This window comes from Balaenoptera physalus (assembly GCF_965194825.1).
Source record: "Balaenoptera physalus genome assembly, chromosome: 1".
Classification (NCBI taxonomy): domain Eukaryota; kingdom Metazoa; phylum Chordata; class Mammalia; order Artiodactyla; family Balaenopteridae; genus Balaenoptera; species Balaenoptera physalus.
Window position 1 is genome coordinate 87,913,624 of NC_138882.1, and position 21,392 is coordinate 87,935,015.

General features: G+C 37.3%; 1 protein-coding gene across 13 annotated transcripts in view; it reads right to left on the bottom strand.

Moving 5' to 3' along the window:
- RPRD2 (regulation of nuclear pre-mRNA domain containing 2) overlaps window positions 1-21,392 on the bottom strand; it is a 92,281-nt gene that overhangs the window by 12,401 nt on the left and 58,488 nt on the right. For 8 of the 13 annotated variants that reach the window (XM_082474026.1, XM_082474028.1, XM_082474022.1 and 5 more), the window contains 4 exons: window positions 21,101-21,276; window positions 6,584-6,866; window positions 5,055-5,315; window positions 2,265-2,465 (listed from right to left, as the gene is read on the bottom strand). In XM_082474026.1, the coding sequence (XP_082330152.1) occupies window positions 2,265-2,465; window positions 5,055-5,315; window positions 6,584-6,866; window positions 21,101-21,276 (921 nt within the window). The remainder of the gene's footprint in view (window positions 1-2,264; window positions 2,466-5,054; window positions 5,316-6,583; window positions 6,867-21,100; window positions 21,277-21,392) is intronic. The other 5 variants (XM_082474031.1, XM_082474030.1, XM_082474025.1 and 2 more) reach the window with 2 other exon arrangements.

Genomic DNA, 21,392 nt, shown 5'->3' on the forward strand with positions numbered 1-21,392 from the left:
CTGATCACAAATGAAAAGTTTATGTATACTTCACCTGAATTTATAGCTTTCAGTCATACACTAAAACTGTTCCTTCAAAATGATTGAAGGAAAATATTTCATATGATACTTCAATTAATGTTTCTTCAAAATTTCAATATTTATCCTTATTTGCTAAGAGATTTAAGGTCTTAAGAATTTTAAGGTTGCTCCATCCTTGCAACATTTTCAAATGCCATCAACTTCTAAATAATGATGCATGGCTTTTATTATTATCCAGTGTTTGATAATATCCAAATAATTGAAACATTGTTTATTTCAGTTATTATCCTCCTGAAAAAAAAAAAATATCCATGTTTCATTTCCAAAAAGGTCCCTGGCTATATAAATTTCCCCTTCCTAACAGTTTGATTTAATTCTTAGTAGTAACTGCTCCTACCAAAACCAGAAGTCTTCAAGCACTGGAAAGTGAGATATGATAATATCATGATTTAAAAAAGGTATTTCAGTATTATCTTTCAGCTGTTGTGAAATAAATTCTTCAGAAGACCATCTTCTTAACAAAGATACTACTCAGATTTCTGGTAATAGGTGAAATAGTCTCTTACCGCTAAATATTACTTTTCTTCAATCTTAAACCATAGTCTATGGCCTCTGCCTACTGAAGTCATTCTTTTGTGCTGAAAATCAGTCAATAAGGGCTATGGGTGACACATTCAGAGCAAAGTTCTAAGAGATTTCCTTTATGGTCTTTGAAGAAATTATCTATTTAAGTTGCTGGACACAGTTCTTTTAAAAGGCAAAGAGAATTCCACTTTCCACAAGGAACTGAAAGGTGATAAACTGCCCTGTTATTCCACAAAGCTTGTTTCCTGAGATTCCCACTTTTCATTTTGTCGTAACACACCTAGTTCTGTTCAAATTTTGCCTGATGAGAAGGTCCACATGATACTATTGTGACAATCTGCTGAAAGAAAAAGCTTCTTCTTTAAGATCTAAGTATTATATCTATATAAGAAGTTAAAATCCAAGTGACTTCAAAATTTTTACTGTAACTATAGGATGGTGATAGAAGAGGGAGTGGAAGGGAGAAATCATATAAACATGCCAATCTCTCACACTAATTATCCCTGAAATCAGTAGTATGAGATGCACTGTAGCATCATCATTAATTCTTTTGTTGGTTCCAATATGCAGAGCTGTGGATTACTATTTCATAGTATTTAGTTATGTGTAACAAAATTGTCCTACATGGTAAGACAAAGCTCACTATAACACAGTGCCTGGCGGATCCACTTACAGAACAGTTTAGGAAATAAGAAAATTAACAGATACCTGTACTGCTGCTCTCTATTCATATAAAGCAGGATCTCAGCACCACTGACATTTGGGTGGGATACTTCTTTGTTGTTGGGACTGTCCTATGCATTGTAGGGTTAAGCAGCATCCCTGGCTTCCACCCCCTAGAGGTACAGCACCCCCACCCCGATCCCTGCTGTGACCAACAAAAAAGTCTTCAGACATTGCCAAATGTCCCCTGGAGGCTCCTGGTTGAGAACTATTGATAAAGAGTAAGTCACTGTATTGAAGCTGTAATTCACTGCATAATTATACTGAGGTTGGTATCTGGAGGGTCTGAGAACAAAGAGCAAGGTAAGCTTTATGAAAAAATGTTAGAAGCAGACAGTTTTAGCACAAAACAAGATACTTAGCAAAGCTGAAGAGAGAGGTTCAAATAAGGTAGCGATAATAGCTAGGCAGAAAATAAAAAAAGGTATGCTATCTGTAGAGGCCTCTATAAAACATTAGGACATAAAAAAAAGAGATAATCATGTCTCATAAGAGTTCTGATAGTAGATTGATCTTTCTTACTGTCTTTAGCTTCAGTTAACATTAAAATGTGTAAACCTCAACATGTACTAACTTATACTAAGAGGTTGGGATACATGGTGTAAGTGAAAGAATACTGGACTCCAGTCAAGAAATCTGGCTTTTAGTCTCAGCTCTTCATTGAACAGACAGATGTGTGCTCTTAAGCAGGTCACATCACCTCACTGAGTGTTAATTTCCTCACCTGAGGAGGGTATCGGACTAGAGGATATTTAAAGTCTTCTTCAGCTTTGACATTTCAGAATTCCATAAATGTCAGTTTGTACATGATAAAGAGAATAATGAATTAACTGTATTATATATTTCATAGCTTTGGATTCCTCAGAAATGGAATCCAGGATTAAGCCGGAGACAAGCATTCACAACTCAAGTCCCTCTAGCGCATGTCAGTTTACCTTGCAGTGCAGGGGCTGACTGTGTCTGGGTTTTGGAAAGAGCAGACAGAATGCTCTCTGGGGTGATCTCCACCTTCGAGAGGATATTTGCTAGAGGGTTATGAGATGTTGTCGTGGCAGGTGCAGGTGTTTTCAGACCACTGGTGAGGTTGCTGGGACTTGTAGGAGTTCCTGGAGAAGGTCTTGATGCAGGACTGACCCCTGGTGGCAGAAAGATTAACTCAAGAAAATGCAATTCAAAATGACCTTTAAATTCATGATACTTTCCAGTCACTTAATTGAGTATGGTATGTTTAATAGGAATTCTTCTGTGAATGATCCACAAATTGTCCATCTTGTACAAAGAAAAAGTCTGAAAATTAGATTAAGACTTGTTCCTATCTACTTGGAACACCGTTAAATTCGATTAAGTATTAAGTTATTTTTTTTCATATGTATTTACTAGTTTTCAGAGCCCCAGTAGAAAGAGACCAGAGAACCTATTTCTTTTTTCTCTACCAAATGGAACCTACACCTCAGACTCCTCTAAGTGCTCAATAGATATTGCTGGCTAATTATGATCAGACTTGGCCACTGCATAATTCTATGTGATAAGTAAGTTATTTCCTTTTGAAATGGACTTTAAAATGAGGTTATATAAGCAATCTTTACATTTTTACATTTTAAAATACTGGGTTGATTCTTAACATAGGAAAAATGGTATATAAAGAAGAAATGATTTTTGATTTTTTTAACAATCAAAAATATAAACAGGTATTTCACACACAAAAAAAATGATAAGCATATGAAAGAAATTTTAACCACATCTTTAATCAAAGGAATGAAAACGAACAATTTTTTTAAGATTGAATTTGACAAAGTATAAAACAAAACAGTGTTGGAGAGGTTGAGGAACAATGGGAACTTTCATATACTTGGTACACAAAATAGTACGTTTTTTGGAGAACATTTTAGTTATAACATGAAAAGACTTAACCTACGTGTTGAATTTTTTGGAGTCTTTATCTTTTAGAAATAAATACTTAGTTATTTATGAAGAAATGAAATAATTGGGATTTTCTTCAAAATAATCAGGATTGGATAGGGCACAGCAGAAACAAGATGGGCCATGTGTTTACAGTGTTGAAGATGAGTGATGAGCATGTAGAGGGGCTCTACTTTATATATCTTCATTAAAACTTCCATTAAAAAAAGTCCCATATACTTATCAACCCTTTTAAGAAGGGTTGTGCATAAAATTTTAGCACCAAGGTTGTTCATTACAGTATTCTTTTTTTTTAAATTTTTTTAAAGGAATTCCTTTATTTTATTTATTTATTTATTTATTTATTTATTTGTTTATTTATTTATTTATTTATTTATTTATTTATTTATTTATGGCTGTGTTGGGTCTTCGTTTCTGTGTGAGGGCTTTCTCTAGTTGCGGCAAGCGGGGGCCACTCTTCATTGCGGTGCGCAGGCCTCTCACTATTGCGGCCTCTCTTGTTGCGGAGCACAGGCTCCAGATGCGCAGGCTCAGTAATTGTGGCTCACGGGCCTAGTTGCATGTGGGATCTTCCCAGACCAGGGCTCGAACCCGTGTCCCCTGCATTGGCAGGCAGATTCTCAACCACTGCGCCACCAGGGAAGCCCCTACAGTATTCTTTATAACAGCGAAAAATTGGAAACACACTAGATGTTCTGATAATAAAGGCCTACATAAATTATTGAATGCTATATAGCTATTAAATGATATAGCTGAATGTTTAATGACTTACAAAAATGTCCATGATATGTAGTTAAATTTTAAGTCGCTGCTTTCAAAAGAGTACAGTTGTCCCTCGGTACCCATGGGGGATTGGTTTCAGGACTCCTGAATATATCAAAATCTGTGGATAATCAAGTCCCTTATAAAATGGTATAGTATTTGCATGTAACCTATGCACATCCTTCCATATACTTTATTTATTTTTGTTTGTTTGTTTGCCGTGCCACATGGCTTGCGGGATCTTTGTTCCCTGATCAGAGATTAAACCTGGGCCATGGCAGTGAAAGCGCCGAGACCTAACCACTGGACCGCCAGGGAACTCCCCGTCCTTCCATATACTTTAAATCATCTCTAGATTACTCATAATACATAATACAATATAAATAGTTATAACTACAATGTAAATGCTATATAAATAGTTGTTGGGGCATGACAAGTTCAAGTTTTGCTTTTTGGAACTTTCTGAAAAAATATTCCCCCCAAATATTTTCAATCCATGGTTGGTTGAATCCTTGGAAGTGGAACCTGCAGATGCAGAACCGGTGAATATGGAGGACCGACTGTATACACAATATGCTTCAATTACTGAAAGAAAAATTATACTAACATTTTATTTCCCAAAACACACACACACACACACACACACACACACACACACACACACACACACACACTTGTGTTAAACACAAGTGGTTTCCTTTGGGATGGCAGAATTATGGATATTTATTTAATTCTTTTAACTTATCTTCTAATTTTCCTATGATGACCATGTATTGGTATGTATGTATGTATTTATTTATTACTTATGGCTGCACTGGGTCTTAGTTGCGGCATGCATGCGGGATCTAGCTCCCAGGGATGGAACACAGGCCCCCTGCACTGGGAGCATGGAGTCTTACCCACTGGACCGCCAGGGAAGTCCCTATGTTTATTTTTTAATTAAAAAATTACTTTTAATTAAAAAACAAAAACAAAACCCAGATTGATGGTTCAATTAGAAAGGTGGAAATAGGCCTTTTATCTTCTTTACTGGGGCTACTTACCAGTATTTTTCATGACTGATGTCAGGCTGCTAAGGATGGAACTGATCTTTGCCAGATCCACATTAGCCAGGTTTGGCAAAGCCAGTGCTGGAGTAGGGGAGAGAAGAGAAGTATTCACAGGCTTTGGAAGAGGTGGGGTTGCTGTCACGGTCACAGGCACTGGAGTACATGAAGAGGCCTTTGAGATACTTTCTGTTGGCTTTGTAGGTACAGCAGTGGATACAGCTGACTTCTCCACAGGTTTTTCCTTCCTGTCTTCTACTGTTTAAAAAAAGAAAAGAGATGGTATTGCATCCTACTACTTTCCAGACTCTGCCTGCAATATGAAATAACATGTCCCAATATTTCCTAAAAAGTACTATGCTTTAGAGAAAAATAATTCACTTCATGATTTTTTTAAAAAGTCATGCTCTTTATAATTTATGAAGCTTCCCAGCTTTAATATCTGCTTAAAATGAATTCCCCAAATGCATCTTTTATCTTACTTTTTAATGATTTCTTTACATCTTCTTAGTATCTGTATATTAAATTTGTACATTTCTGGAAGCATGTTATTATTTGGTACACATTTGTGTTCTGTCTTTCAGTAATATTTATGTCATAAATTGTCCTGTCTTTTCTTTGCCATTATTAACCTGAGAGCTTTCTAAGAAACAGAAACTCTGTACATATGTTAATGTATTATCCTTTGGTCTCCTGAAATTGGTCTGGCACTGGGGGTGCAATCAGGCACTAATGCAATGTTTTAACTCTTGATGTCTCTGCAATACATTCCTCTTAATGCTTTAAAGGCAATGCACTATATGGATAGTGCATTAAATTCAACCTAAGTCAAACTGCCTAATAAGAATAATTATAAAAGCTGGGGATGTCAGAGAAACAATTCACCAATCCAGGTTAATTCTGAAAGTGTGGTTAACAAAATGTGGCTTTGGAATCTTGAAGGTCAAGAGTGACAGAGAATAAGGAATTCCAGCATAGTGGCCCTTTAGAGCAGTGCTGTTCAAAAGAAATGTAATTCAAGCCACATATGTAAGTTTAAATTTTCTAGTAACCATATCAAAAAAAGAAAAAAAGGTAAAATTAATTTTAATAATATATTTTACTTATCTCAATATATCCCAAATATTTTCATTTTAATAAGTTATAAATATAAACAATTATTAATGAGATATTTTCACTCTTTTTTAAAGCACTAAGTTCCTAGAATCCAGTGTGTATTTTGTTTTGTTTTTGTTTTTGCCACACCACGTGGCTTGCAGGATCTTGGGTCCCTGGCAGCGGAAGCGTGGATTCCTAACCACTGGACCACCAGGGAATTCCCTGAACAGCACAGATCTTGAGCAATGATTCTCAACGTACGTGGCATACCAAATCCTGAACCACTGCTCTACAGACAATACTACTACCTTGGTGTTCTAATTTTATAAGGATTAAACCATCTTTTAATACCTGCCTGTGATAGATTTATTGGTGGGGAAGGCAAAACAGATAAGGAGCAAGTTGTCTACTAATCATATAGGACATACCAATGATTTTTGACCCATCATCTTCCACGTCTGAGAGTTCCATGTCTTCCACATCACGATTATCTGTTGCAGGCTCAGGTGTGGCAGATTTCTCACTCTCCATGGTTGGTGACTGGGATTCCTCACCTCCCATTCCTTGAAAAGGAGACTCAGAGCCAGTTGGGGAAGGAGCATCCATGCTTGGGGAAGGGACTGGTGATTCCTCAGGATCAGGAAGGGTTGACTTCAATTGATCCAGCTTTTTCTTTAAATTGTTCACTCGATTAGCAAAGGTTTTATATGCCTAAAAGAGAAAAAGAAGAGTTTACTCCTCTGAGAAGTAACCAAGAAGCTACCATTTTGACTTGATCAGATTTCTTCATTATTATTAACTATATCACTGGTATAAAATAAGAAAATATCATCTGTCAAGCATGGAGTAGTTTCCAATCTCTGCTTTTTATATTCCCTAAGTCAATATTACCATCCACAGTTGCCCAAGTTAGAGACTTAGAAGTTATCTGCAATTCATCCTCCCTTGCTCCCCTGTATCCCTCCAAGCAACCAATATTTATCAAGAGCCTAAATGTGCTGGCCACTCTTCTAGGTACTGGAGATACAGCAATGACTAAGAAGACAAAAATCAAATCAATAAATAAAGCATAGCCTGAGAGGTCAAATACTATTGATTTTTTTAAAAAAAGAAACTGTTTATTTTAAAAGGTTTAGGTGTACAAAATTACTCTGTAGATAAAATAGAGTTCCCATATAACCCACACCCAATTTTCCCTATTATTAACACCTAACATTAGTATGATACATTTGTCACAATTAATAAACCAATTTTGATAATTACTATTAACTAAAGCCCATACTTTATGCATATTGCCTCAGTTTTTATCTGATGTTCTTTTTCTATTCCAGGATCCCATAATTTAGTAGTCACATCTCCTAGGCTTCTCTTGTTTGTGATGGTTTATTAGATTTTCCTTACTTTTGACGAACTTGACAGTTTTGAAGAGTACTGGTCAGGTATTTTGCAGACTATCTCTTAACTGAGGTTTGTCTAATGTTTTTCTCATGGTTAGACTGGGGTTATGGGTTTTGGGGAGGAAGACCACAGAGGTAAAGTGTGATTGTCATCACATCATATCAAGGGTACATACAATCAATACAATGTACCACTGTTGTTGTTAACCTTGATCATCTGGCTTAAATCTTATTCATCTGATTATCTTAATTGCCAGTGTCTTGAAGCTGTGTGTCTTTTTCTTTTTTTTTGTTAAGGGTGTTGGAACATTAGATCGTGGAATAATTTTGGTTGGTTGAACAAGAAGCATTATTTAAAAAATGGAGTGGAACGGAAAATAATATGCTAGAATTGAGCTTTTGTTTCTAGATATAATTGAGTAGTTTGTAGCACAGCAATGCTCCCATCAAGAACAACTAGAAAAGCCAGATATATACACATACATATCTATACACACTCACACGCATGCGCGTACGTGCACACACACATATTTGAATGTACTGTAGAGTGCTAAGGCAACGAAAACCCAAGTGGCAAATTCTATAGCAGGGGGAAACCATGAGGAGAGTCAAGCTGACATTCTGCAGTTGCCTTTTCTCTCAGGGTCCTACTGATTTTGGGGAGCTAGGCAAGAATTTGAGAATTCAGGCAAAAGGAAAAGGCAGAGGGTTACTACTAAATAATATAAAGAAAAAAGGAGAACTTTTAAAAGTCTTGCTGGCCTGTAGAGATAAATTAGAAAAAATTAGAAAGGCCAAAATTTTGATGAAAGAGGAAGGACAGAACTGGCTCAACAATATGCTATTGCTTTTCCTTCAAGATATTTGCTGATAGATAACCAACAAGGACCTACTGTATAGCACAGGGAACTCTACTCAATATCCTGTAATAACCTACAGGGGAAAAGAATCTGAAAAAGAACAAATATATGTATATGTATAACTGAATCACTATGCTGTACACCTGAAATTAGCAGAACACTGTAAATCAACTATACTCCAATTAAAAAAAAAGATATTTGCTGAATTATGAAGCTTGCTTAAGAGGGAATTAAAGAAGTCAAGCGGAAAAATTCTGAAAAGCAAAGCAGAGTTAAACATAGTCTCATGGTGCAGAAGAGACAAGGATTAGCGTTCAAATCACACAACGAAGGAGGGGCCCTAGTGATGTCGCAGGCTCTCAGTGGGAAAAATCTGTGACTTAGAATCTGGATGAACCCGAAGAAATCAAAAGTTTGCCCAAACTGCAATTCAGCCTGAAGTCAGTTCAGTTTCAGATTTGATTAATATGATTAGTTCTTGGACTTCCCTGGTGGCACAGTGGTTAAGAATCTGCCTGCCAATGCAAGGGACACGGGTTCGATCCCTGGTCCGGGAAGATCCCACATGCCAGGGAGCAATGAAGTCCATGCGCCACAACTACTGAGCCTGTGCTCTAGAGTCCGCGTGCCACAACTACTGAGCCTGCGTGCCACAACTACTGAAGCCTGTGCGCCTAGAGCCTGTGCTCCGCAACAAGAGAAGCCACTGCAATGAGAAGCCCGTGCACCGCAGTGAAGAGTAGCCCCCGCCTACTGCAACTAGAGAAAGTTGTGCACAGCAATGAAGACCCAATGCAGCCAAAATAAATACATAAAAAATAAATAAATTAAAACATATATATGATAAGCTCTCACAATATCTGCCTAGCAAAGGAAAGGGTGAATCCTTTCTGGAGGAAGAGAAATCACTGAGACTCTAGAAATATTTTCATATACAATGTTCAGTATTCAATAAAAAATTAGCAAGCATGCCAAGAGATAAAAGAAAAGACAGACACTATGAACAGACTCAAAACAAGTATAGCCAATATTGGAGTTACCTAGCAAAACCCAAATAGCTATGATTTATATGTTCAAGAAAATACAGAAAATCCCATCTTGAACAATTCAGTCCAAAATTCATTAGCAAGAGTTGAAGGGAAGCCTTGGTCGCCTAGATTAGGTAACGGAGCCAAAATGGGGTGAGGAAAATGACTGCATGGGAGGAAGGCATTGCATGGGATGTTGAAGCCTAAGCGAGATAAAAAGAAAGCCAACAGAGATGGCTGGGAGGGATGGAAGTGCTGGAAAACTGGCTATACACGTGGGCAATGATCAAATAAGTGATTATGTTGAAGATAAGGGGATCGGAGATCATAGTGTGAACTCATGGTTTTTGACATATATAGACAGATACAGAAATATATATAGATGTAAATGTGTGTATATAGGTTAAATACACACACACACACACAAATTTCCTACCTCTGTACACTGATATGGTCTGGAAGCAGTGATATCCCAATAGTAATAAGTACACCTAGTACTCAGATCTTGGTTTCGAAATGTGGTTTTTCACTAAAAGGAACCAAGGCTCCTTGGAGAAATGACTGATTCCCGGGCTGGACAGAAAAGTGCAAGATGAACCTGGAATACCTTGCTCCAAAAGTAAGGAAACGCTAAAAAAATGATGGGGATATGTCAAAAGAACACAGAAAGCGGCTTGAGAGGAGCTCCCACTGGGACAATCTGAGCATCAAAATAATTATTTTGCAATGAAATCAGTAGTTAGTGATGAATTAGAACACTGACTAAATACGACTGAGTCCATACTGATATAAATAAATGAATAAACTGAAACTTTGAGGAGGAACAAAATATTTGCATAGTTTCAAAACGCCTCCCCACAAGACACTAATTAGTGTATAGCTTCCTAGTGTTGTGGTACTTTATTACTGAGTAGCTTAAAACAACAGAAATTTATTGTCTCATAATTCTGGAGGCTAAAAGCCCAAAATCAAGGTGTGAGCAGGGCTATGATCCCTCTACGACTGAGCAGGATCCTTCCCTGCCTTTTCCTAGCTTCTGGGGGTGGCCATCAACCCTTGGAATTCCTTGGTTTGCAGATGCATCACTGCAGTATCTGTCTTGGTTGTCACATGATATTATTCCTGTGTGCATCTGTATCCAAATTTCCATCTTCTTATAAGGACACCAGTTATACTGGATTAAGGCTCATCCTAATGACCTCATCTTAACTTGAGTACATCTGTAAAGACCCTATTTCCAAGTAAGGTCATTTTCACATGTACCAGAGAGTTAGGGCTTCAACATTATCTTCTGGGGTACACAATTCAACCCACAGCAACTACCAAGTGAAAACTTTTCAGTGGACAAGCTGGGAAGATGCCACACTAATAAGATACCAAAGGGAATGTTACAGGTAGTAAAACAAATCAAACTTGTGTGCTAACTGAAGGATGAAATGAGAAGAACACAATTACTTCTGTGATATTCCTACTAAAGATATATAACCTCAATCTGATCACAAAGAAACATCATATAAATCCAAATTGGGGGACACTGGACAAACTATTTTGACTTGTAATCTCCAAACATATTTAGGTCATGAAAATTAAAGAAAAGACTGAGGAACTGTTCCAGATCAATGGAAAACAGAAATGCAATAAATGCAACTTGTGATTCTGGACAGGAAATTTTGTTATAAAAACTGGTCAATTTGAATAGGGGCTGAGGATTAGATAATAATGCATGAAATGTATCAATTAATTTCATGATTAAACAGCTATACCTTATGGTTATGAAGGAGAAAATAATTGTCTTGGAGGAAAATACTCATGAAAATATTTGTGGGTAACGGGGTGTCAGCAACTTCTTTTCTTTTTTTGGGGTGTGTGTTTATTTTTATTTTATTTATTTATGTATGTATTTACTTATCTTCATTCTTTTTTTATTTTTATTGGAGTATAGCTGCTTTACAATGTTGTGTTCGTTTTTGCTGTACAGCAAAGTAAATCAGTTATACTTATTTTCAAATGACTCCAAAAAAAAGGTCTTCATAATATACTTAAGGTATTTCTTTAACTTTGAGAGTGTTACAAAATAAAAAAAAGAAGACTGAAAAAAATGAGAGAGGAAAAAATGAAAATAGATTGACGGAATTTTATCAGAAAAATCGAATTATTTCTGAAGAAAAATCAAATGGCAATTCTAGAACTGAAAAATAAGCCAACTAAATTAACTGATGGGTTAAACAATAGACAAGATTCAGCAGAAGAGAAAATTAATGAATCAGAAGACTGGTTAATAGAAAATATCTAGAAGGGAAGCACCGAGGGGAAAAGGATAGAAAATACAGAAACTAACATAAAAAGACATTTGGAACACTGATGAGATCTAGTATACAAATTAGTAGAGTTCCAGGAGGAGAGGAGATATAATCGAATAGAAACAATACTTGACAAGAAAACATCCCAAAATTTATAAGAAACATTAAGCCACTCATTATGGGTTGAATTGTGCCCCTCAAATCATACACTGACAGTCCTAACTGTATACCTCAGAATGTTACCTTATTTGGAGACAGTTTTTACAGAGGTAATCAAGTTAAAACAAGGTCATCAGGATGGGCCCTAATCCAATATGACTGGTATCCTTAACAAAAAAGCGAAAATTTGGAAACAGAGGGAAGGCAATGTGAAGAGACATAGGGAAGAAACAGCCATCTACAAGTTAAACAGGAGAAGCCAGGAACAGAATCTTCCCTCACAGCCCTCAGAAAGAATCAACCCTGCTAATAACACTTTGATTTTGGACTTATAGCCTTACAGTATGAGACAATAAATTAATGTAGTTTGAGCTACCCACTCTCAGGTACTTTGTTATAGCAGCCCTAGTAAATTAATACACCACTGACTCAAAAAGTTCTGCAAACCCTAAACCAGATGAATATGAAGAAGACTACACGTAGGCAGATCACTGTATAACTACTGAAAACCAAAGATAAAGAGAAAATATTAATAGCAAACCAAATGCAGTACAATAAAAAGGCTAATAAACACTAAATAAATACTGGCTACATAAAACAACTGTAGAATATGTATGTGTATAATTAAAATATATAACAATAAAAACATATAAATCTGAATGGTGGAAATAGTTCCTTTGATGCTATCTCCAAGGAAGCTATGAAGTTAAAGACCTAAGCAATGATTTCAGCAGCTGCCCAGTGCCAGGCAAAGAGTTTAGAGTTTATGCACTGTCAATTTAGAGAGGCTTAGTAAACACCTTCACTTCCTATTAAAACCCCACAAAGGCCATGGATTAGGAGTAAGGACCATGTCCCAGGACTAAGGGTTATGTTCAAACAAACCTAAAACCAAGCCTTCACATCACAGTGATCCACTGATAATTTAACTGATTGCCAGAAAAAAACCTCAACACTTTTTAAAGGTAAAATGATACAATTCACAGTTTCCACAAGTATCACCCAAAAGGTCTCCTATGAAATAAATTCTTAGACAAGCAGATAGGATATATAGGTATGATTAAAGTACACACACACACAAATTATAGAAAAAACAGTCAATAGGAGTATACCTAGAAATGACCCAGATACTGGAATTAACATATAAGGTCTTTAAGACAGTGATTACAAATATTACGTTAAAGAATTTTTAGGAAAAGATGAAGAACGGATGAGTAGATGGGAAATTTCAACAAAGAAAAGGAGCTCTAAGAAAGAACGAAATGAAAATTCTAGAACTGAAAAATACAGCATACTGGGCTCAGCAGAACAAAGAATATTTGAAGACAAGTAAATATAAAGTAGCCAAAAATCAGTCCAGAGAGAAAAAAGAATGAACAGAACAGACAGAAATCTAAGAACACATGGGACGTATAACTGGAGTCCCAGAAGGAAAAGAGAAAGAATGAAAAAGAAGGAATATTTTAAAAGATAATTGTCGAATAGGTTCTAAAATTGATGAACAATATCAAACCACAGATCCAAAAAGGTCAGTGAACCCCTTTTATCCCTTTGTAGCAGGATAAGTATAAAGAAGAAATCTAGGCACAGCTGACTTCTCAAGGGACGACAGGTAGAGAAACATTTTTAGGTAATGAAAGAAAAAAACTGCCAACTTAGAATTTTTTATCCAGTGAAAACATTTCTCAAAAATGAAGGTAAAATAAAGACATTTTAAGGTAAACAAAATCTGAGAAATTCATCACCAACAGTCCTGCGCTATAAGAAATGTTAAAGACTTTAGGCTGAAGGAAAATGATCCCAGAGGGAAACGTGCATCTGCAAAGAGGAATGAAAAACACCAGAAATAGTAAATATAAAAGACTATTTGCCCCTTAATTTCTTTAAAAGTCTACTCACTGTTTAAGAAAAATAATAAAAATTATACTACATAAAATATACATAAGTAAAATAGTTAACAATAGCATAAAGACCTGGGGGAAGGGAATTCTACTACTGTTAAGGTTCCTAATTATATATGAAGTAACAGAATATTAGTTTAAGGTTTTATTATAACAATATTAAGATCGTAATATTAAGATAATTTAATTTAAGGCAATAAGTTAAGAGTGTCAGATTTGATTAAAAAACAATAACCATAAAACAAAACCAAGATCCAACTATATGCTGTTTGTAAAAGACACATTTAAGTATACAAACTTGTGAGATGTGGGACTTCCCTGGTGGTCCAGTGGCTAAGACTCCGAGCTCCCAATGCAGGGGGCCCGGGTTCGATCCCTGATCAGGGAACTAGATCCCACATGCCTCAACTAAGAGTTTGCAGGCCACAACTAAAGATCGTGATCGTGCATGCCGCAACTAAAAGATCCCGCATACCACAATGAAGATCCTGCATGCCACAACTAAGACCTGGCAAGGCCAAAAACAAACAAATAAAAAACTTGTGAGATGCAGCTTAGAGGGAAGTTTATTGTATTAAATATACATATTTTTAAAAAGCTGAAAGCCAATTATCTAAGTATTTATCTTAAAAAATCAGAAAAAGTATAGGAAATGAAATAATACAGAAGAAAGAATATCTCCCAGTATATTGCATATAACAAGAGTAAGTTTTATTTTGTGAAACTTTTGCTGTATATGTGCACGTGTGTGTGGTTCTTAGTTTCCATGTAAAATCTTTCTTTCATATGGACTGTGGTCAAAATCTTTTTGAGAATATTGCTTTAAGGTTTAACTGTTTCCACAAGTCAACCTAGATTATTTCAATAACCTACTAACTTGTCTCCCTATCTCTAATAGTCTCCTATTCTCCATTCTGCTATCTTGATTACAAAATGCAGACTTGATCACATCATCAGCAAAATTAAAATCCTACAACTGCCTTCCATTGCTTTCAGGGTAAAATTCAAAGACCTTAGAATAAATATAGGCCTTTCAGGACCATGTTCCCGACTTCCTCTCCAGGTTTATTTATCACTTCCTCATAAATGCCTACCTATAAGAAACTACTTTCAGGTCTACCAATTTTGCCATGCTCTCTTTCATTCCCATGCTTTGAAAATGCTCTTCAGAGAATATGGTCTTTCATTTAGCCAATTACTGCAACTTCAGAGTTTAGCTCCTTTGGGAAAAATTTTCTCCATATCCTCCAATCCCACTCCCAAATTGGCTAAAGCACCTTTTCAATCTGCTCTCCTAGCACCCTATAGTTACCTTCATTATAGCGTTTATTACACAGAATTGCAATTATGTGTGCTCAATGAATGCTTGCTGAACAAACTTCTCCCAGCCATTTGCTAAGGATCCTCCAAAACAGACTAAATGATTTTATATAATTTCATAAATAAGTAACGATGGTTCACTTCTCAAAAATTATAAAATGGTCTTTTGAGTAAAAATGGTAAACTAATCACTCCTGTTCAGTGTCTCTCCTTCCTGGGACTCCTATAAAATGAATAGTAGAAGTTGAGACACAGATGTAGAGAACAAACATATGGACACCAAGGGGGGAAAACTGCGGTGGGGTGGGGATGGTGGTGTGCTGAATTGGGCGATTGGGATTGACAAGTATACAGTGATGTGTATAAAATTGATGACTGATAAAAAAAAAAAAAAGAAAGAAAAATGAATAGTAAAGGAACACAAAGGTATAAACCAGTTAACAAGGAAAAGGTTTTGTAAGAGTAAGAAGTAATGAGGCAGGGTAGAGAAAAATGAGGTTAGGAGTATGCAGAAAGGGAGTTATACCTGGGAAAGGAGCTGATCTGTCTTGCAGAATCCCTGAGAAGTTTTGATCCAGGAAATGATGAGTATAAAAAAGTAGAGTGAATAGTGGGGTTGAAATCAGAAATTAAAAGTGTGAATACCTTGGGGACTTCCCTGGTGGTGCAGTGGTTAAGAATCCGCCTGCCAATGCAGGGGACATGGGTTCGAGCCCTGGTCCAGGAAGATCCCACATGCCGCGGAGCAACTAAGCCTGCGCACCACAACTACTGAGCCTGTGCCCTAGAGCCTGCGAGCCACAACTACTGAGCCCGCATGTCACAACTACTAAAGCCCGTGTGCCTAGAGCCCATGCTCCGCAACAAGAGAAGCCACCGCAATGAGAAGCCCACACACCGCAATGAAGAGTAGCGCCCACGCAGCAACAAAGATTCAACACGGCCCCCCAAAAAAAAAAAAGGTGTGAATACCAAACACTCAATACCACCTCCTCTGTAATCTTTTTTTTTTTTAACATCTTTATTGAAGTATAATTGCTTTACAATGGTGTGTTAGTTTCTGCTTTATAACAAAGTGAATCAGTTATACATATACATATGTTCCCATATCTCTTCCCTCTTGCATCTCCCTCCCTCCCACCCTCCCCATCCCACCCCTCTAGGTGGTCACAAAGCACCGAGCTGATCTCCCTGTGCTATGCGGCTGCTTCCCACTAACTATCTATTTTACATTTGGTAGTGTATATATGTCCATGACACTCTCTTACCCTGTCACATCTCACCCCTCCCCCTCCCCATATCCTCAAGTCCATTCTTTAGTAGGTCTGTGTCTTTATTCCCGTCTTGCCACTAGGTTCTTCATGGCTTTTTTTTTTTTTTCTTCCTTAGATTCCATATATATGTGTTAGCATACTGTATTTGTTTTTCTCTTTCTGACTTACTTCACTCTGTATGACAGACTCTAACTCCATCCACCTCATTACAAATACCTCCATTTCATTTCTTTTTATGGCTGAGTAATATTCCATTGTATATATGTGCCACATCTTCTTTATCCATTCATCTGTCGATGGACATTTAGGTTGCTTCCATGTCCTGGCTATTGTAAATAGAGCTGCAATGAACATTTTGGTACATGACTCTTTTTGAACTATGGTTTTCTCAGGGTATATGCCCAGTAGTGGGATTGCTGGGTCGTATGGCAGTTCTATTTTTAGTTTTTTAAGGAACCTCCATACTGTTCTCCATAGTGGCTGTATCAATTTACATTCCCACCAACAGTGCAAGAGTGTTCCCTTTCCTCCACACCCTCTCCAGCATTTATTGTTTCTAGATTTTTTGATGATGGCCATTCTGACCGGTGTGAGATGTTATCTCATTGTAGTTTTGATTTGCATTTCTCTAATGATTAATGATGTTGAGCACTCTTTCATGTGTCTGTTGGCAATCTGTATATCTTCTTTGGAGAAATGTCTATTTAGGTCTTCCGCCCATTTTTGGATTGGGTTGTTCGTTTTTTTGTTATTGAGCTGCATGAGCTGCTTATAAATCTTGGAGATTAATCCTTTGTCAGTCGCTTCATTTGCAAATATTTTCCCCCATTCTGATGGTTGTCTTTTGGTCTTGTTTATGGTTTCCTTTGCTGTGCAAAAGCTTTTAAGTTTCATTAGGTCCCATTTGTTTATTTGTGTTCTTATTTCCATTTCTCTAGGAGCTGGGTCAAAAAGAATCTTGCTGTGATTTATGTCATAGAGTGTTCTGCCTATGTTTTCCTCTAAGAGTTTGATAGTGTCTGGCCTTACACTTAGGTCTTTAATCCATTTTGAGTTTATTTTTGTGCATGGTGTCAGGGAGTGTTCTAATTTCATTCTTTTACATGTAGCTGTCCAATTTTCCCAGCACCACTTATTGAAGAGGCTGTCTTTTCTCCACTGTATATGCTTGCCTCCTTTATCAAAGATAAGGTGACCATATGTGCGTGGGTTTATCTCTGGGCTTCCTATCCTGTTCCATTGATCTATATTTCTGTTTTTGTGCCAGTACCAAACTGTCTTGATTACTGTAGCTTTGTAATATAGTTTGAAGTCAGGGAGCCTGATTCCCCCAGCTCCATTTTTCGTTCTCAAGATTGCTTTGGCTATTCGGGGTCTTTTGTGTTTCCATACAAATTGTGAAATTTTTTGTTCTAGTTCTGTGAAAAATGCCAGTGGTAGTTTGATAGGGATTGCATTGAATCTGTAGATCCTCTGTAATCTTGATACTCGGCAGCCAAGGCACTATGCCCCAGGCAAAAAAAATATGACTTCTTCTCTAAAGGGTTACAATATTCTGGCAAAAAGACTCCAGCCTTCTGACATTTAGGGCTCCTCCCACCCTGACTAACAGCCAGCTCCTTACCTAAGCAGATTTTACTATTATTCATTCTTGGGTTAAACTCAGAGTAGACAATTCCTATCTATGTACAGAGAGCCCTCCCAATCAATTTTTTCATACCTCATTCTTAAATATGAATAGGGCAGAGATATTACCTGATTTTTGAGGAAAGCCAGAATCATATAAAAGAAAACCAAATAACTAGAGGGAAGGAAAAAAGACTCTAGATCTTCCAGAAAGCAGAACAAAAAGATCAAGGCTGATAAAACATAAGAAAACACAGGACACATAGAGGATCAATCTAGGAGGTCTAACAAATGATTAATTGATGTCCAAGAAAGGGAAAACGGAGATAAAGAAATTATCCCAGATTAAAGAATATCAGCCTTTAGACTGAAAAAGCCCTCCACTAACCCATAACGAATGCAAAACAAAACCTCACAGGTAGATACATCATCGTAAAAATTCCAGAACACCACATAAAATGTCCCTAAAAAGATCTTGCAAAGACTTCATATCAACAATACTAATGACAATGGAGTTACACCTTCTAAGCTGTGAGGGAAAATGATTTCCAACCAGCCAACCTATCAGAGCAAATGTGAAAACAGAAGAAAGACATTTTTAAATATAAGGACTCAGAAAATTCATCTCTTACAAACTTTTTTTTGGGAAATTGAGGATGTGCTCCAGCAAAACAGGAGAGAAAGCCAAGAAAAGAAGACATGGAAATTGGCAAACAGAGGCCTCAGCTCAGAACAGCAGTAAAGAATAGTCCTAGGATGAGATCTAGAGACCTAAAATGGAGCAGGAGAATGTAAGCTCTGGTAGGGAGGTCTCTGGGGGAAAACATGGATTCAGAATATCTGATATGATACAGAATCTAGAGAGAGACCAAAAAAAAAAAAAAAAAAAAAAAGACGCTAAAAGGCAAACAATGCAAGAAAAATAGAAATTCTAGGAAAAAACAAAAACTCTCTAATATAACCATAGTTACCAAAAGACCTTGCAGTGAACAATGTTCAAACAGTTATGATGTAAGCTTTATTAATTTTCAGTCTTTAGAGCAAGGAAGACATAATTATAAAATAGAATGTAAATATTATCAACCTAGACAATATAAAAGTATTGTTTAGTGATGTTGGGAAACTGAAGGGACAGAAGAAAAGTAATGGGAAAGAATAGGAATGTTAATATTTTCATTTTACAAAGTGGGGCATCTAGAGTTAGTGGTCAAAAAAATAGTAAATTTAGTACTTCAATTTACAGGGCAATCAACAGATTTAAAGAATTATATAATGATATTGGGAGAAGGGGGAAGGGAGGTGAATATAAGCTAAATCCTCATTTGTCACACCAAGAAGTTAATAGATATTTCTTTTTTTTTTTTTGGTCACACTCATAGCATGCGGGATCTTAGTTCCCCTACCAGGGATGGAACCCATGCCCCATGCAGCGGAAGCACTGAGTCTTTTTATTTTTATTGTTTAAATGATATTCTTGTCTGCTTACATTCTTTTTATTTATGTATGTATGTATGGCTGTGTTGGGTCTTCGTTTCTGTGCGAGGGCTTTCTCTAGCTGTGGCAAGCGGGGGCCACTCTTCATCATGGTGCGGGGGCCACTCTTCATCGCGGTGCGTGGGCCTCTCACTATCGCGGCCTCTCATTGCCGCGCACAGGCTCCAGACACGCAGGCTCAGTAACTGTGGCTCACGGGCCGAGTTGCTCCACAGCATGTGGGATCTTCCCAGACCAGGGCTCGAACCCGCGTCCCCTCCATTGGCAGGCAGATTCTCAACCACTGTGCCACCAGGGAAGCCCAAGCACGGAGTCTTAACCACTGGGCTGCCAGGGAAGTCCCAACAGATATTTCTTATATAGTATAAATCAAGAAAGAAAAATAGGAGTACATTATTAAGAAATATGAAGGCAAATACCAGAAAAAATAGCTAAATGAGTTACAAGAAACTGCTTCTAGGAAGTGGGACTGGTGGGATCTAAAGTACTATATACTGGGAGGGACTTCCCTGGTGGCACAGTGGTTAAGAATCCTCCTGCCAGGGGCTACCCTGGTGGCGCAGTGGTTAAGAATCCGCTTGCCAATGCAGGGGACACGGGTTCGAGCCCTGGTCCTTGTCCTGGAAGATCCCGCCAGATCATGCCGCGGAGCAACTAAGCCCGTGCGCTGCAACTATTGAAGCCACGCACCTAGAGCCCACGCTGCACGAGAAGCCACCACAACGAGAGCCCACGCACCTAGAGCCCATGCTGCACGAGAAGCCACCGCAACGAGAAGCCCACCCACTGCAACGAAGAGTAGCCCCCATTCGCCTCAACTAGAGAAAGCCCATGCGCAGCAACAAAGACCCAACACAGCCAAAAATAAATAAATAAATAAATAAACTTATTAAAAAAAAAAAAAAAAGTATATATACTGGGAATTCCCTGGAGGTCCAGTGGTTAGGACTCCCTGCTTTCACTGCCGAGGGCGCAGGTTCAATCCCTGGTTGGGGAGCTAAGATCCCACAAGCTGGGTGGTGCAGCCAAAAAAAAAAAGTACTTAAAGTACTATATACTTTTATAACCATATATAGTGATTAAAACTAAAAAATAAATAAAAATAAAGTACAAAACAGTTTCTTTCAGGGCCCATTAGACAAATGTCTAATTATCAACCCCTCTTCCAGTTGAGGTGGGGAGAAAGAGGTTCCTTAATTGAGTTGATGAAATTCAGAAACAATGTTTCCATCTAGTATCTGGATTTAAAAATATATATATACATACTTCTGCCCAATTTTATATCCCTTAACAGTAACTTGGCACACTCCCACTGAAACGCTAAGACATAAGGCTTTAGCAAAGCTTAATGGTCAGGGTATTCACAAGCTTTAGCATCAGAAAGACCTAGGTCTTAATTCAGACACCTTCACTTGCTAGCTATAATATTCTACCTTGTACAAGGTTACTAACCCTCTTCAAAAGTAACTTCTTCATCTGTGAACTGGAGATAATAATGCTTATCCTAATAGAGTTAGATAACACATATAAACAGTCACAGATATATGGTTAGCAATTGATGTAAGACAGCTTTAATCATTACTTACATTGGCCACCACTTTTACTTCTTTGTACTGTGCTTCATAGAAAATTCCAGCATTTTCAAGTGCTTCTGTTAGTGAGGGCCCATTTTTCACCTGCTTATCTAGTCCATTCACAAATTCCTCCAGCTTGGCACTTGCCTCTTCAAATTCTTTGGAGAATTTCTTCCCACCTGTCTTATCTAAAATAACAAGAGGAAGTATTCTGTAAAATTCTTAGTCTCATAGTTTCACCTTAAAGAAGCTTCTCTAAATCACAAAAATCACAAAACAGATTATTTAAATGGTTTGTGTGATC